The sequence below is a fragment of the Xiphophorus couchianus genome, chromosome 20 (assembly GCF_001444195.1).
Source record: "Xiphophorus couchianus chromosome 20, X_couchianus-1.0, whole genome shotgun sequence".
Taxonomy (NCBI): Eukaryota; Metazoa; Chordata; class Actinopteri; order Cyprinodontiformes; family Poeciliidae; genus Xiphophorus; species Xiphophorus couchianus.
The window spans coordinates 29734182-29752664 of record NC_040247.1 but is presented as its reverse complement, the minus strand read 5'-3'; the positions used below and the strand labels follow the sequence as shown (position 1 = coordinate 29752664).

The 18483-nt window shown below is 39.2% G+C and overlaps 1 protein-coding gene across 4 annotated transcripts in view; it reads left to right on the top strand.

Moving 5' to 3' along the window:
* The window catches only part of epha8 (eph receptor A8), a 132723-nt gene that overhangs the window by 45833 nt on the left and 68407 nt on the right, over positions 1-18483 (top strand). For all 4 annotated transcript variants that reach the window (XM_028003336.1, XM_028003338.1, XM_028003337.1 and 1 more), the window contains exon 2: positions 2111-2175. In XM_028003336.1, the coding sequence (XP_027859137.1) occupies positions 2111-2175 (65 nt within the window). The remainder of the gene's footprint in view (positions 1-2110; positions 2176-18483) is intronic.

The following is an 18483-nucleotide window of genomic DNA, read 5'->3' as shown; positions in this document are numbered from 1 at the left end:
GATGAAATGTTGTCGCCTCAACGTTTCACCATTAAACCTTTAACATGTTACCAGCGTTACACTGAGAAGTAGCTGGTATGATGAACTCAGTTATGTAGCTCCACTAGGTGTTTGCTAATTGCTGCTTCTGGTAACCTGGCAGCTAGTCTGGTAGACACATGAAGTGTGACTTTTCCCACAAAAAGTTGAGTTGGGGTTAATATGAGCTGTTCTGTGTATGTTGTCATCTGGATCTTTGCATCACCAGCAGACCAACGGCAGGGATTGCTTGCAGATTTGTGCATTTATTATAAAAGCAGAACTCGTCTTTACTGTGTGGTGACGCATCTGCAATGGGACTGAGACTGTCTGAATGCACTCTCCTTGCCTGTGCTGTCCACTACACCTTCACACACTCACAACCAGCAGAGGGGAGATGATTCTGATTGGACACCACAAATTGTAGTTTTGACAACAGGAAGATATGTTTTTCTAAATAAGGAAAATGAGCTTTGTGCACTGAGCCTCACTCATTATTCAGATCTATGAAAGCCCTAATCCGTTTGATCTTCTCTGTGACATTCTTATGTCTGTGTGGTCCCAATATGAGCTAAAAATCGTCTTAAGAAAATTCTTCTAACAGAAAAAAACTGATAGTGAAAATGTCAAAATTATATGTTAATGTACCGTGAGTGGAATTAGCACATTTCATCTGGGAGCTCAACCTATGTGACTGTAAGTGGGGATCTTTTAAGGAGGTTGTAGAAATAGAATCAATTATCGCCATCACAAAATCTTTTTAATATCAAGAAGTCCTAGTGTTGATAGCGTTGGGGATGGGGGTTTGTGACGGCTGCTATATATAAACCTTTTTCAAAAGTTTTCACAGAAAACATAATCAGGCACTCGCTACATACTGTAGAATCACACAACACTACTCCTCACCCTACCAGTCAAATGTCTATGAGAGGCCATGTTAGTGAGCTGTGTTGGAAAGAAAGACCTTGGGTAGAAGCTTAGATCAGAGGTGTCAGACCTCAAACTCCAGTCCTCGAGGGTCGGAGGACCAGAGTTTGGGACAAGTCAAAGATTCTTGCAACTTTTTGACTTGTTCCAAGTCCAACACACCTGAATTAAAGAACTGAGTTACTTCCTTATGTACTCAATGAATGGTGGCCTTCAAGGACTGGGGTTTGAGATTTGTGCCATATACACTGTACGTTGGTCCTGCTAAATTCTCAATTATCATTGATTTTATTAACCAGTTATCATACACCCAATGGTAATCAAAGACCAACATGTAATATTGATTTCTTCCCATTTTGCTCCTGGTGTCAGACTACCGGTACGTTGATCTCTGAGATTGGGTAAGCTAGGCGTCTCCAACCCCAACACACTAGAATTAAATAAATGTAATTTTTAAGTTGCAGGACAGTAGTTCTGGAGGACTCCACTTCAGTCCTCAACGGTCCATGTCCAGCAGCTTAAACTGTAGATGTTAAAACTAAATCGCTTGCTAAGCATGCAGTTGAGCTCAGCTACTGAGTTAATCATTTGAGTCAGGTGTGTTGAAGCAGAGACACCCCTAAGAGTTAGAGGAACCTTGGAGAATTGGGGCTTGAGACCCCTGATGTAAACTCAGCTTATGCTAAAATCCCAAGAAATGTCAGTGGAATCAAAACAGCTTGGAAATTGTTTCTAATATTCCTGTTCATCAGAGAGAAACTCAATAAATGCTCATCCTTGTATTTTATAACTCTACCGTGTTCTGTGTTTGACAAAACTTTGTCCATAATTTTAGCTAAAAACAAGACCTACTGAAGAAGAAGTTATTTATTTCCATTCTCCACCTACATGTCTTTTCTTTTGCTTAATAAATGTTTTGCTGTCTGGGAGCTCTTAAGGGCAAACGAGGTCAAGGTGACATCTGGCTCGGAGTTGCTGTGACGACCATCCCTGGCTCATCAGTCACACCTGTCAGACAGGTGTCAGCGTGTTTTCACCCGACTCCATCAGGTGCCTGAGCGCGTAGATGCAGTTGATGAAGGATAGGATGGATGAGGTGGGTTGGGAAAAACTATAATTTAAAGTTTGCTGCTCACCTTTGTTGTTTTTTGTTCTTTCTTGGCAGTGAATCTCCTTGACACGACAACGATAACTGGAGACTGGGGCTGGCTGACATATCCATCCCATGGGGTAAGGACAAAAGGAAGCATTTTTTGTGGAATATTTCTTTGCTAATGGATTTCATTGAGGTTTTTCCACATTGTTTTAACCACAAAGTCAACCTTTTTATTAGACAAACCAACAAAACACTTTTGTTGGTTTGTCAAAATTAAGCAAAATTTTTGCATCATTTTTATGTGGACGGAAAATAATGTGTTGAATTTGTAAAAACAAACCTTGAAAACAATTTTAAAAAAACTAAGATGTACAATTGTATTCATCCACATTTACCAATAAACAAAATATAAAATAAATAAAACCGAGTGCAACCAACTGCCAACAGAAGTAAACAAATAGAGTCCACCATGAAGACTCTGGAGCACAGCAGACAGGTCAGGGAGACAGATGTTTGGTACCTTTATGGCAAGAACTGATATACAATGACTGTCAAGCTGATGCTAAATTAAAGAGAAATTATTTGAACACTGCCCATGCAAAGGATATTATTCAAATTGTTAGATTTCACATAGATTAGTGATGTTATGTATGAAGTCAACCAGGTATTTCCCCCTGGGTTTAAAAATGGTAGTCATCAAACCACAGCTGAAAATGAACAATCTGGGCAAGTCACTATTGCAAGATTACAAGCCTATTTCCAACCTTCCTTTCATCAGCAATGTCATTAAAAAATCTGTTTCAACAATGAAATACTTTTGGACATGATAGAAGTATAAAATCACACATGAACAAGTAATGCAGAAGACACGTTTCTGTATGACAATAATACTAACATGCTTGAAAAGGAGTAGGAAGACGTAATAAACTTATGAACTCCTACCCCATAAACTCGTATAATATTTTCAGATGGACCCTCATTATTAAATCAAATAATAAAACATAAAAAACTTTAACAATGACCAGCCACTTTGACATCTTTAGATCCAGTTTCCATCCTCACTAAAGTACTGAGGCTGTTCAATGACATCAACATACTGTATATACAGACTGTGGAAGAACCACAGTGCTGGTTTTGCTGGACCTCAGTTCAGCATTAAAATAGATGACCCAGACATTACTGAAGCAACTGAAGAGCTGGATCCTACTTTCTGGCCCAGTACTCAGTTGGTTTTAGACTGTCCTAAAGAACAGGGACTTGCTTGTGTCAACAGGTAACATCAAAGCTTACATATCAAATGTGGGGTTCCCCAAGGTGTTGTCTTTGGACTCTTTATTTAATATCTACATTCTACAGCTTAAGCTATGCAGATGACACACAGCTTTACAATACAATTCCACCAGGTGACTATGAACCTATTCAAGTGTTAACTAGATGCATAAAACAAATCAACGCTTGGATGTGCCATAACTTTCTTCAGTTGAAATAAATAGATTAAAACATGCAATGCCCACATCAGATGAATCTAAGTCTAGTCCTCAAGGATCAGGGTGCCGTGTGTTTTAGATGTCTCTGTGCTCCAACACAGAGACATCGGTGGTGCAGTTATATCTTCTGCACAGGTTAGAAATAAATCAATAAATCTCATTCAATTGTTTTGGGAGTATAAAATAAAAAGTTAAACTTGCAGGACTAGTTATTGACTGATAATAGACACCACTGCCCAAGATTAAGAAAATTATTTGAAGTTATTAAAATTATGCAACAATTACCAATATTCGCACTAATGATGACATCTGCTAAAGGAAAAAAGAAAATATTGTCACCTTTTATAAAGGCAACAGGTTATTTCATTTAGTCTGAGGTGTGTAAGCCTGTGTTTTACCAGTTGCACTTACTAAATAAGATTTAGTCTAACTTTGACACCACAGACTAATTACATGTAGTAACCAGACAATGACACGCTACACTCGTCTACTTCAAACATGAGCCCAGACATCCCTCTCAGCCCCCTCCACGTCTTGGCAGCTTGGCGCACGTCGCGGTGGGGGAGTGAAGAAAAGATGAAGTAAAAGGATGAAAGCGAGAGAACGAGGTGACAGCGAGGGCACGGCGTTGTGGCATTAGCATATTGTAATGCCGAATGATGACTCCTGAGGTGATGAATTAGGACCCTAGCTGCGATCTTCCGCGCGCCTCCATGCCACCCCGTCCCTGACTCCCTTGGCTGTCAGCAGAGTGGTAGGAACATTTACATCACCTCCAGCCTTCACGACAGAAGGTGGTGTGATTGAATGGTGGCCAGGAGGAACAGATGGGTTGTCTTTCAAGTCCTGGGAGAAGAACTGGAAGAATTGGATTAGTGGTTTGAGCAAAATGACTCACTCTGTGTGAAATCGGTGTGAGAGGTGAATCCCTTCCACCTTGAAAGGGCCCATGTGATAACAGCTAGATTACATAAACTCTAACTGCTTTTGTGTTGTTTTTTTTTTTATTTGATTGGTTCGATATACCAGAAATAGTTACTTGTTTGTTCATGAGAGACCGCTTTCTCCCTCAGAGCTTCTAGACATGAAAAGCTTGACTGAGTGGATTAGGAGTGGGAGCAGAGCTTTGTGGTTTCATGGTTCGGTTACGTAAGGTGTGTGTCTTGCGCTGGAAGACAAAGATGTGAGGAAGGAGGAAGCAGCAGCTCTGTGATGTTTAATACTGGTGCCAAAGAAAATGTACAGAGGAGAAAATCTGACCTACGTTAGCAATCAAGCAATATTTGGACAGAACTTTTTTTTAACAAATTATTTCAAAGGATTAGTTGAGGTACGTCGGATTACTGTTCAAAATCGCCAGCAACACATGAAAAATATTTTTAATAGTTAAGTCTGTCTCAAAGAAAACTGACATGTTATTGTCTTAATGAGTTGATGATATAATGACTGAAAAGAACACATATCTTGTAATATCCATTACTAAGCCTTGTGTGTGAATGTGAGTGTTTTTAAGTTTGAAAAGTCCACTGTGATTTTTTTCCACTTATGTTTTGCAGTCAGAAGGAATGTGTATGTGTATAAAATCACACATGAACAAGTAATGCAAAGGACACATTTTGCTTTGCTGTTAAAATCTGTTTTCTGTGGCAGCATTTTGCTACTAGCTTCAATACACAAACACTGATTTTGAAGATTTTCAAGTTTTTGTTTTTTTTACATGTTTGTTAAAATTGTCATTGTTGTGACAGTATGGCATGAGACAGATAGTCTATGAAAAAAATTTAGCTCCTCTGCCTTCTCTCTATGGACCTGCTGTCACTTGAAGAAACACACTTCTCTGTCACAAACAACCAATCAGAGAGAGGAGGAGGGTCTTGGCGCCATCAATCATCCTCATGTACACATTGGCACCTTGGCCAAGGCTTCCCCAGCTGCATCTTCTTTACATATTTGAAACAGTTGAGATCACAGAAAAATCCTTCAACATATGAACCACAAAAAGGCAAAGTTCAACTGTACAGTGTGGAGAAATCAGCTTTTTTTCCCAGCATTGATCACTCTCAAGCAACAAGGTGCATTGATACTTAATTTTTTTCTGTTACTTTATTATTCTCTTTTGAGTGAATCTTGCTAAAATAGTAAAAGTAGTAGTAGTAACAGGTGAATTTGCTTGTCTGCAAGGTCCAACCTGCTTGCATACGTGGATGAGAAGAGTTGCACCTTTAATGGTTTTAATCCGGGAACATCAATAATCTGAAAGAGCAGCATCAATCAGAACAATCAGCAGTGTTTCAGTCTCTGCAAATACCTACTAAATATGCTGGTACATTCTGAAAAAGTTAGCCAGAGTTTTTATGCACATCCATCTTGTACAAACCATCAAATTCACTCACCAGAATAATGCAGCGAAAATCAACATAAACATTAGAGGAGTTTAGAAATTGCGTTAAAAAACATTTGCTGTGTTTGTTGGAAGCCTGTAGATGGATACAAATACTCCTTTGACAATATGGCAGCATGTTCAAATGGGATCAGATTTGTAATGGCTTTTCTGCTGCCTACAAAATAGCAGCAGAATGACAACCAGCACAGGAAATAAGTTTAAGGAGTTTATTAAAAATAGGGATATGGTGGGAGGTAAGGACCATCAGGAGAGCAGTCAGAAGTGGCTGCAAAGGATGGTGCTGGTGCTCTGACCCAGAGTGTGAGGACATTAAATGGCCAGAGCAACACAGTGACAATTTTTGGGAAAAGCCCACTTGCCTGGCGATGTCACAGCAGGCAAGATGAAATCCAACATGGGGAAATCTTTGGTGATCCAGGTTCACTGTTCCGAAAATGTCTGAATCCGACTCTTTGACGAATCCAATCCAGAAAAACAGAGTCATCCGCAATGAGGAAGACAGTCGGCAGGATAATCAAAAAGAAAGTGGGCTAAAACCGAGAGCTGGAGACCAGGATCTGAATCGAGAGCCACGAAGGAAGATGAGAAAATCCAATGGAATAAAAGTTCATAAAGAGAAGCTCTTTCGATTTTGACCCAAATGATTATCTTGAAATAATATTTCTTTTAAATATCTTTCTCAATCCATGTAATAGTAGTTTGTTTAGTCAAAATCTTTAACTTTTGGCCCTACTTGGAAAGTGGTATGTGTCGCACAAATAGTAAACATTACACATTGCCTTGAAAACCTCTTAACTGAAATATGGTAGTGGCATCATCATGCTGTGGCAATGCTTTTCTAAAACAAAGACAAGTAAACTGATCAGCGTTGACAGGTAGAACGGTGGAGCTAAAGTCAGGGCAAATAAGGAAGAAAACCTGTTCGCAACAGCAGCACTATACAGCCAGGTTAACAATGTAACAATTCAGTTTAATACAAATTAATGTTTTACAATGGCCCAGTCAAAGTTCACACCTAAATCTAACTGAAAATCCACTTGAAATTTGCTCAGAACCGACTAAAAACCACATTTTTTTCTCATTAACCGAGACGTTTAGGGCTTTAATATGCCTAAATGTGAAAGAAATATTCAAGGGTAATGAATGTTTCGTCATGTATTTAAGCCTTTTAGTTACTAATCTGTATTCCGAACAAGCAAAGGTGAAAGATTTGAAACTACAATTAAATACATTTTTCAGCAAACAGCAACATATGTTGCATACGTTTATCTGGGCATAAAATGAGGTTCAGAACTGTTGTTCCAGAACTGCCTTCCTGAGCTCCTGCAGGTCTGATGGAAAGAAAACAAAACTGTGCATGACTCCCAAACATTTTCAGGAATTCTGAGAGAAACAGAAAAGAAAAACACACATCAGACCTCACAGGTTCTTTGATGAATGGATGTTTTGACAGTGTTTTACTGTCCCTCTTCAACACTTCCACACACACAATCACAGCTCCGGTATAAGGTCACGCTTTCCCATTCTGACAGTTTACAGAGTGAGCACTGAACATGCAGGGCTTTCAGCTGCCCTCTGCTGTGGCTGGTCTTAGCATGAGAATATACAACTGCAGAAAGAAGAAAACAGGTCTGCTGATCAATGCATCACATTTTAAATTGCCGCATTTGAAAAGGTTGACAAAAAGAGCAAAATAAAAAAAAAAAACTACCTCAATTTCACAGAATGGTTTTTACGCTCGGTTGAGAAGGCTTTACTGGAAAGAGTAAATACGATAAAGAGGAGATGGAAACACATCCGCTGAATGAATTCTGACGTAGTGAACGTTACCGCAAATGACTGATAACTGCATAGTTTCTGTGAAAGAATTTGGTTTCTTTGGAATCCAAAATTAAACCTAGAATGTTTGGAAAGTTATTGATCTGTTTAACAACACTTGAGAAATAATAATAATACCGTGAAAAAAAAAAAAACCCTTAACATTTTATATCACTGCAACTGTAGGTTGAACATAAAAAGTTGTATTCCCCCCTCTGGGATGGGGATCAATTTTCATTAAATAATACAAAAAAATGTCATGGAAGAAAATAAAATTACCAGGACTGTTTCTGTTAGTTGGACGAACATTTCCATCATTTCTAAAACTGATTTTTACCACGACATGAGAGTTTGACAGTTCATTTCTGTTAACCTAAAACTGGCATCTTCTATATGTCAGTTATATATATATATATATATATATATATATATATATATACTGTATATACGTATGTAGATTTACTGTAGAAATGTACACTGTTAGCCTTATGGCTGTTTCTCAGATAATAGAAAGTAGATGGATAATGATTAACTTCTCTTAGATTTAATGGACTTGCTATATTTATTTTTTATGTTAAAACTGCTGCTAAATATGCACATGTCAAATTTTGGCTCACTGGAAAACCACTTCTTATCCTTCTCGGACAACATAGAGTTAGATTACTGCAGTTCCTCGAATGCAGCTGTAGCAAACATATTTTTTAAAGTAATTCCAGGAAAATAGGAACATTTTCAACTTGCACTTACTGTTGAGTTAAAGTGTGTGTGCTGAGGGTTAGGTCTTTATTAGCACCCTGACCTCTCCCGTATGCCGGTCTCACTTAGATGACATCATGACGGATCACGTCCTCCACTCAAGGGGCTTCTTTCTGTCCAATTTATTCAGGCAATGGTTAGGATACTCCTGTGCTGTCCCAGGAGCATCTTCCTCTGTTTTTATCTCTTCCTCTCCAACTCACACTCACACACAGTTTCACAGAACTTGTCAAACAGGGGCAGGAAGACTTCATTATCCTCCAGTCCGATCTGTGTTGGCCCTGACAGGTTCATCCACCGGACACCCAACAATCGATACCGCTTGACAGTACAGCGTTTGTGTGTGCGCGTGCAGGGGTGTGTGTGTGTGTGTGTGTGTGTGTGTTTAGAGTTGGCTTGGAAAACCATAAGGATGAACCAAATGATGTCAAAAGCACAAAGTATTTTGCCATGACTTTCTCCATATCCCTGTCACCTCATCTATCTCTCTCTTGAACACACTCATAAAGTTAAAGCTGGTTTCGAGTGAACAGACTCTTCCTGAACCTTCAGGACTCGCCCACAGAGACAAACGCCTGCAGAGTTTCCAAAGCTGCATGGATATTTCTTTCAGAAAATATCTTGTTTTAGAAGAAGATAACTTTGTTGCGTTGGGTAGGTGTGTTGAGTTGCCATGACAGCCTGAGGTGCTCATGTGTTCAATTACTTACTTCACCTTACTATGAACCAGGGTCTTTATTTCTGTGGCTATTCTTCATATTAAACATCACCTGAAAATTGTGTTTCAGTGAGGCGTGAGTGTGATTAAATAGTCAGATAAATAGGGCAATTAATCATAAAATAAGAAGTTTGACTTTCATTTTAGAGTCAGAATCAGCTTCAATTGCAAAGATTGTGTGCATTAGCAAGGAATTTTAACACTAAAATAAAGGACAAAGGAGACAGTACAGTACATACACACATATATGTATATAGGGTTATATACAACCAGACGTTTACATTCACTGACTAAAAATATATTCTCTCTGTCTCAAGTTACATCGGACCAGACTTCTCTTGTTTTAGGTTGGTTAGGATTAATTGCCATCTGTCAGAAAGGAATGATGATAAAACTTTATTTATTGCCAAACAACTGTTTTCAAATTGTAATAATAACAGAAACTACCCAAGTGACCCCAATCACAAGTTCCCAGAGCCCCATTCTTCATACCGTGTATTGCCCCCATTAACATCAGTGACAGCTTGGAGTTTTTGTTGTGGTTGTGGATGAGGCTCTTTATTTTCTCTGATGGTAAAGCTGCCCAGTCGTCTTGGCAGGAAGCCTCCAGCTCCTGTAAGCTCCTGGACTGGGCAGCAGGAGCTGCACTTTTGAGCTCTCCCCAGAGTGGCTCTATGACGCTGAGGTCAGGAGACTGAGATGGCCTCTCCTGAACCTTCACTTTGTTCTGCTGTGGCCACTGACGGGTCGACTTGGCCTTGTGTTTTGGATCGTTGTCATGTTGGAAGGTCCAAGTACGTCTCGTGTGCAGCTTCCAGGCTGACGAGTGCAAATTTTCCTCCGGTATTTTCTGATAACGTGCTGCATTCATCCTGCTATCAGTTTTGACCAAGTTTCCTGTAACACATACATCCCTCTGCCTCTGTAGCTTACACATCCCCAGAGCATCAGTGATCCACCGCCGTGTTTCACAATAGGAATGGTGTATTCTTCATCAGAGGCTCCTCTCCAAATGTGATGTTTGTGGTTGTGGCCAAAAATAAAATTTTGGTCTCATTATTCTGAATGATTTTGCTCCAGACGTTTGAAGGTAGCTGAATGGCGCTTTGTACCAGAGATATTTTGTGGGATTTGTTTAGCAATGGCGAGTCATGCAGTTTCCATAGAATCCCTCTCTTTCCACTTCTTATTTAGAAATTGATCACTATTGATTGAAATCATCAACAAAGGAATTGGTCGAAGTCAATAACAAGTAGAAAAGGCAGAACTGGTCCAAGAATTCATGGAGCAATAATCAGAGTCTAAACTCGGGTCAGAACCAGAATCAGAGTGACTCACAGTACAGATACGGAGAAGAGAGCAGGAGGGAGAAAACTGGTCAGGACTACAACCAGAGACAAGGCAATGGGCCTCTTGAAGACTGTAACAAGGATATGAAAAGACAACCTGCATGAGTTCAGAGCAGGTGTTTCTCTGAGCACAGGTGAGAGCAATGAGTTAATCAACAGGCAGGGGAGGGGCAGGAAGCAGCAGGGCAGCGTGGGACATGACAGAAACCAGAGAAATCATGACCACAGGACAATGTTTCTGTTTTGTTTGACTAAAAGCTAGTAAAATGAAACAAAGTAGGTTTTATTCTTCTTTTTCACGTTACAACTAATTTATTAAATTGTTTAGAACTGCATCACAATAACACACTAACGCCAATAAGCCCCTGCTATCCCTGTGCTGAAACACATGTCAACATAAAACCCATTTTTCTCTAGAATTTTTTGGAGTTAATCGGCTCGATAATGAGCTGAGCTCTGTGAAGCTTTTGAATTAGACATCGGCCTTTTTTTTTTCTTGTCCTCCAACAGTTTGCGAGCCTTTCTACTGCATTCAGCAGCCCCATCCTCCAGATCTGATTACACACTTCCACAACAAACCTTCAGCTAGTCTTTGAACTATCTCTGCTGCCCTCTCGATGACCGTCCGGCGCAGCATAATTGGCTTTACAAGCTCCCACGAGAGAGCAGCATGGGGCAACACCTCACAGCTACTGTGGGCTAACGGTGGTGCAAGCAGCCCATCTGTGAAAATATGTACTCAGATAAAAGAAGAAAAAAAAAACAGGCAAAGGGTGCATTCTAGATTATTGTTGGGTCCAGACTCCCTGGGAGTTGCAGAGGAGCTTGTGTGAGTGAATTTAGACAGTGTGTTGTCATTGTGGTCCAATGCCAGAACTTTTCAAAGGAAGACAATTAAACTGTAGAAACATCAATCAGAACCATTTAGTATAAGTAGTAGTATATTTTTCACCTATGAATGAAACTGATCTTGAAGTGTTGCATGAACTTTTGTGGCCTTTAATTTGTTTGTTTTTTCCATCTACAGTTGAAGTGTCTTTTGGTTTTAATTGACCCCTAAAAGTGTTATTAACCCACTCTGGTCTTCAAAGATCTTATAGGCCCGCATGACCTGCTTGTCACTACAGAAATCAATTCCTGATGTCTGAAAACACTCTTGTTTGTGTCCCCAAGTCTTCTATGCAGAAGCAAACCAAGGAGAAAATCTGCCAAAGAGTTACATCTGTCACATATGGCGAGCTCGAAAGCACAGCCTGAGAAACGGCGACTGTCAAAGAAAACGATTCTGATTGCTTCTAGGAGACTGAGCTTGTGACAAGCCGTGGAAAAATGGATTTCACTTACTGCATTATCATGTCATGTGTCACTTGCGCACAAGGAATGGTTTCAGCTTTCACCAATCTCTTGACCTTGGAATCTCTGAGGAAAACGGTTGTGAAAATGTTTGAAGTGACTGTGTTGACTACAGTCAGCTATAACGTTTCAGAAGTCACTCCAGATCATTTAAGCCCACACTCTTTGCCAGTATACATTTGATTATTTCCGCCCACTTCCTCAGATTAATTCAATTCTAAACCAAAGCTAACCTGTTAAGCCATTACCTGGCAGGATTTCTCCAGGTTTTACAATCAAGTCCTCAGCCTTCATGAATATTTATGATTGTTGTCATAAAGTGTCATTCGGTAAATCATGACACTTTTAATACAAAGTTGACATTATTCAAAATGTCTTTGTTATGACAACTTGATATTAACCAAGAAATCATGATCTGATATAAATTTGTTATAAAAGCATTACTGATTAAACTTTAAAAATGATGTAGCTTTATGTTATTAAAGCTACAGTTTAATCAGTAATATTAGAACCAGAAGACCTGAGCAGACTGACAGGTTAAAACAGTGACAACAGGTTTATAATATAGTTTGGTAGTTGTATGGTCTCACTGTTGACAACGCAAATCATAGCAGAAACCAAGCAATGAAGGCCAATATTTGTAGACTTTGAAACTAGATAGCGGTAAAGGACGAACCTGAGGGGAAAGACATTAAAAAATATATATAATTTTGTTACTCTGTTGACAGGTGAGGCTGCCGCTGATCTGCCTGCAAGAAAATGAATCTCAGCAAGCAGCAGATATATACAATCAAAGTCTCTATGTCAATCAATATAGTGCCTTGATCAGGTAGCGCACATCTCTAAATCTCTCATAGTCTGGTTGCTGGGAGACTGAAGGAAATGGCTTTCAGGCAACAGTCAAAATAAAGGAAAAGGAGGAGGAGAAGAGTGATAGCAGAATATCACTGAATCTAATTATGCAGTAGAAAACAGCTTAGAAGCCTTATTGAGATGACAACAAAAGACGGTTTGATTTTTATTCAAATGATTCTTTCTTGATGCTCTTGTTCAGGTATGAAAACAGAATGTTGTGCCAAGTGAAGCTATATGCACACGATGGGATGCCTGGCGATGTGTGGAACCGGAAATATGAGCTGATTTAAATCCTGGGTGTGTTAGCTTCCCCAGTGAGGCTGAAACTGATGGTAGAGGAGCAGAAACCAAATGAACATTAAACCTTTTCAGCTTCAGTGTCTTATACAATTTAACTAAACACATGTAAAAATATTCAGAACTCTTGTTTCATAAGTGTGCACACACTTTAACTACTACTTTGCTACGGCATATTTTGATAAATCTTCAGCATTTAGTGTTATTTGGTAGGAGTCTGTCTTGACTTTGCCTGCTGACTCAGCCTAGTTTGTGACGAATGTTTCACAAACCTGTCAGACGCTTCTCAGATTTTGTTCTTGGTTCAGCTAGGCTATTGTAAAATGTTAATTTTTTAAAAACAAGTGTAAAAATAAAAAATAAAATGTTTAAATATATTTATATATTACTTTATAGTTTGTATATATAAACTATGAAATCTATATTCTTTTACTTTCTGGCAGTCACTTGAATGTTTTGGATCAGAACTGACTCGTATTTGAAAATATTCCTAAATTCATTCACCTTGACTGAAAAAGAAAAAAGTGTTCTCCTGACTGGAACCTTTGAACAAGATTATTTTGATATTTTGATACTTTGGATTGTCAGGAATGTCTAACTACAGAAGCTGAACTTTAGTTCAGGTTTATCAAGTACACTAAAATTAATATTAGGTTTGCAATCAAGACAACTGTATATTAATTTAAATTATTGCTGTTTTTTTATCTGCACTCCTCTGTGCAGATTTGTTGGTTTATCATTTGTATTGCATCACATTAAAGATGGCAAATCAAAAAACAGTAACATAAACTTGGTAATTTCACAATGATTTATACTTTTTTGAGACTTCCTGTATATTTGCAGGAATATTTAACTTTTATTCATCAGTGATGCACTTTTATTTTAATATGTGTTCAATGGACATATTAGTTCAGGGTGATATGACTAATTTCATGTAGGTGAAAGTGATGTGTCCAGGAGCAAATTATGTTTCCAAACAAAGAAATCACGACAAAGTTCTGAAGCAAATGTTATTAATTCAATATTAATTATTATTATTATTATTTTTAAAGTCGATCTTTGTTGGTATGCATGTTGAAAAGCCCTGACTGAGACCCGTTAAAGGGGCTGATTTTGTGTGGCTTGCTAATTTAACTGAGCGTTAGATCAAACATGGTTCTATTTCCAGTATATCAAAACAATTTTAATCAGTTCGGCTTCAATCAAAATCACTTTGACAACGAATCCTCTTTCTTCTAACTTATTCAATTATCCAGAAATTCCCTTGAATTTTCACTGCCTCCGTTTACAGCCTTTGATTATTATTATTTTTGTTGTTGTTGTTTCGTCCTGCTTTGTGGTCCCAGTATTCCTGGCGGGGGTAAAAAAACCCATTCCACTCACTGTAATGTTTTCATCGTTTTACCATCATGTGCAGACACTCTGTCCTGTAAAACAAAACGGGGGGAAAAGAAGCATCTTTGAATAGATAGCAATTGCACCGTCTCATCCACTGATCCCAGACCAGTGCAATTAACACTTCCATTCCAGAAAGGTTATCGCTGTCAAAGAGCCCAGACAGACATGGCCGTACACACACACCCACACGCAAAGTTATTAAGTCTTTTCTGGTTGTGTAGCTGATAATGTAAGAGCCAGAAAGGTGTTGGCCAGGTCCTGATATTTCCACAGAGTTAATATGCAGACCTGTTACTTTACATAAAGTGCAGCATCAAGCCTGGAAATGCCACCTACAAACTTACCTTGACATACACACACACATGCATGCATTACCCCCACAACCATTTTGCCTCACCTTTAGTTACTTTCTCTTTGTCCTCCTCTCCGTTTTCTGTCCCTGTTCTCCCTCTGCCTGTGAGCTCCGAAGAAGCTCCCATCACGTTCACTAATCTGAAATTAGATCTTTCAAAGAAGACACCGTTCATCAGCTTTGTCTCCGTCTTTGATGCCTCTCCTCGTAAAAAAAAAGGAAAAGAAAATACATGACTGTTGCTTCTGCATGATTAGAGTAAGACAAGGGCAAAAAAAAAACAGCGAGGGAGGCAAAGATGGGAGGCAATGCAGTGTGACGTCATGGACACCAGCTTAACCAATCGGCCTCCGCGACGGAGGAATTAGAACAGAGCAGCAAACTCTGAGATGGTTTTTGCTGTTTTTCTCCAGAACCTTGAAATGCTTCCCATGGAGCCACGACACAGCTTTATGGTCTTACTGAGAAAAAGAGCTTGTTGCCCAAATTCTGGTTATCCATGGCTTCATCCATCCTCTCGTCAATGCAGCTTAGTTAGATTTCCTCCTTTTCAGAAAACCACCAGTTATGATATCACCACCGCCATGCTTCATGGTTGGAAGGATTCTTCTTCTGTGGTCAACAGTGATGGCATAGTTACTTTGAAAAAGTAACTATAATCAGATTACTGATTACTCCTTAAAAATGTAACTTAGTCAGATTACTGATTACTTGATTTGGAAAGTAACTAAGTTACATTAAAAGTAACTTTTTAGTTACTTTCAGCAGCTAACAACAACGCTCTGCCACCTGTGAAAATTACATTGAGCTTTGCCAAAACTTAATTAATTGCAAATTATTTTATAATGGTAACTTCAACAATGTATCTAGATTTAAAAGGTTGAACTGAAGGGGAAATTGTTTAATGGTTACAACAGTACAAAAAAAACGTTAGTAATTTGTGCATGTTTTTGTGTGTTCCAGTATTGACTGGAAAACCATAAATAGGATTTTAGACCCTCCATCTGTCGACCCCATAACACACTTCTGTGAACTAGATAATGTCTGCAGGGGGAAAGGCCTGTAGGTCAAAATAGGTCATTTTATTATGAAATATCAATGTGTTAAACATTTCTGGCTAATCGCATGCAATAACACGCTAACGTTGACAGCCCAGTGAGCCTCCTCTGGATCATCCAGGACATCCCTCTTCAGTCTGCTTTCATCCAACTCTTGCTTGTTTGCCTAGTTTGAATCTGCAATTGAACTCTTACGAAAACCAAAAAAGCGAACCCTGGTCCGCCTGCAAACCTGAGTCTATGTCCGGTTTTCCTTTGAGCAGTATTATGTAAAATACAATTTTTTGAGTTTTATATCATGGTATAATGAATGCACACATCAAAAACATATCTCAAGTGTTGCCCTGATTGGTTCATGCAGGTTTGAGAAATTCTTTAATCTCCATGGTAACCATTCAGCTGTGCAAAACCCCTGGGACCTACTGTAGCTTCTCCTTGGAGCTGCAGTGTTCAAGTGTCTGAGCTTCTGCCTCACAGTGCCCTCCCTCACCCGCAACTCTCACACTCAGCTCCTTCAGACTAGCTAACAGCAAATAGCAAACACCTGGTGGAACTGCGCATCTGCTGAACTTATTATAGGAGCTACAGTACTTCTTAGTGCAACCCTGGTAAAAACTTTGTTAAAGAGTTAATAGAGGAGCCCTGTTTTGATGACTTTCTGTAGGAAGAGTTTTAGAAACATCTGGAGTTTTAAAGAGACAGAAGTCTGATTTCAAGGCCTCAAAATTCTTTTTAGGCATATTTGATATATATCCCATTTTTATAACAACTGAAGATATTGCAATTACTAGATTGTGCTACAAAATTATCTTTGTAGCTGGAAACTACAATGTACTGCCCCATTAAAGACATTAATAACTCAAAATTTCTGACATTGATTAATTTTTTTCAACTTCATGTCGTGTGTGAGTTGTTTTGTTCCTCCTCTACCACATTAGATTTTTCCTGATCAGAAATTAGAAAAAAATGTTATCAAGTCGACAGGAAAACATACACTCAGTTCGGTCTGCTGTCCTTTGAACACATTTCTTTAGCCGTTTGTTTCTAGGGAACAAGTCTACGTGGATTTTCTGTATTGTTCAGTGCTGAACAACTCCGGTTCGGCCATCAACAGAGTTAAAGTAAATGATGCAAGAAAGCTGGAAAACTGGTTGTGAGCACACTGATGGTAAGACAGTATAATGAGGGAGATAGGAAGGTTATACACTCCACTAATTAGCCAGGGTCTTCACAAGTTCAAGGACAGTTTCAATTTAGCTGATAAAGATGAGAGGATGAGGGGAGAGTAAAAGCTGAAATGAGTCCTGCACCTTAATTATCCCTGTAGTCTTTGGCTCGTAGAGCCTCAGAGGCTGTGTGAGTGTCTTGGCCCAGTCTGCTGGGGGCCAGGAGGTTTGGGGTTAGAGAGGGTGGAGGGTTTCTGTGGAGAATCCCGAGCGTCTCATCCAGGCTGAGTTCAGCAAGGATCATCCCACAGCGTCCAGGAGTCTAGGCTTTCCCTTTCAATTACTCCACCTTCCTTACAAGACTGCTCAAACCCAAGAGAGTCATCTGTAACACCAGGGTTAAACAAGCAGAAATGTCCTCCATCATGCCTGCACTTCTACATGCCCCAGTGAATAAGGCAGAGAAAATTAACAGAGCTACGTAGAGAGCAAGAATTAAAGGTTTCTTTTCTACACCCAAAAGGGACAGTCCCTAGACATGTTTGCCGTAGGGTACAGTTGTTGGAATAACCCCCAGCAATTATAGTTTTACCATTAATAACCTTAAAATGGAGGGAAATACTCCAACCACATGAGAGAGATGTAAGCTCTTGGTACACTACCAAACATTCATGTAGGGTGTTTTCACACCTAGTCAGTCAAAGTTGGGGACAAAAATTACATTAAATTTGCTACATTTTCAGCTGGTGTGGTTCTCTTTTTGCACTGTGTCAAATGAACCAAAACTTTTAAAAAGCATTTTTCCCTCCTCGCCTGTGGTGGCGCTGCACCAAGAACCACTGAAGGAAAAAACACAAAAACCTCCAAAGAAGACACTAAGCGCAACTTCCTTCTTCATGAAATGTAAACAGAAATGGAGTTGTGTAAGATTTTTAGTGGTTGTAAATTTTAACACGCTAGACCCTTGTGTTTGTTTTGGTTGTATTTACCCATAATGCCCTGTGTTACACTCCACTTTCTGCTTTTCACATTCAAACCACTTCAATCCAACCTAGACCTATGTTTGTAGTCAGACCAGAGTTCACTTTTTTGGTTTCCATCAAAGTTCAATTGATCCTTCAAACCAACCAGAGTTTCTAGACAAACTGGAGTTTGATCAAAGCGAACTAAACCCTTAGATGGAAGCTACCCGAATCGCATCGCCCTTTCCCTCGAGTGAAACATATTTCATAAAATTCAACTGTACGACTAAATCTGCAACAATAAATGAATCATATGCTATAGTTTTACGCTAAAAAATGTCTATCTCTTAACCTGACATAAAAATGATCCAAGCTTATGATTCCTTGCGGTTTCTTGTTCAATATTTCTGATGTGGTGTGACACACATATTACCGCAGTGATACAGTGAGATAATTGAATTAGCGCCCA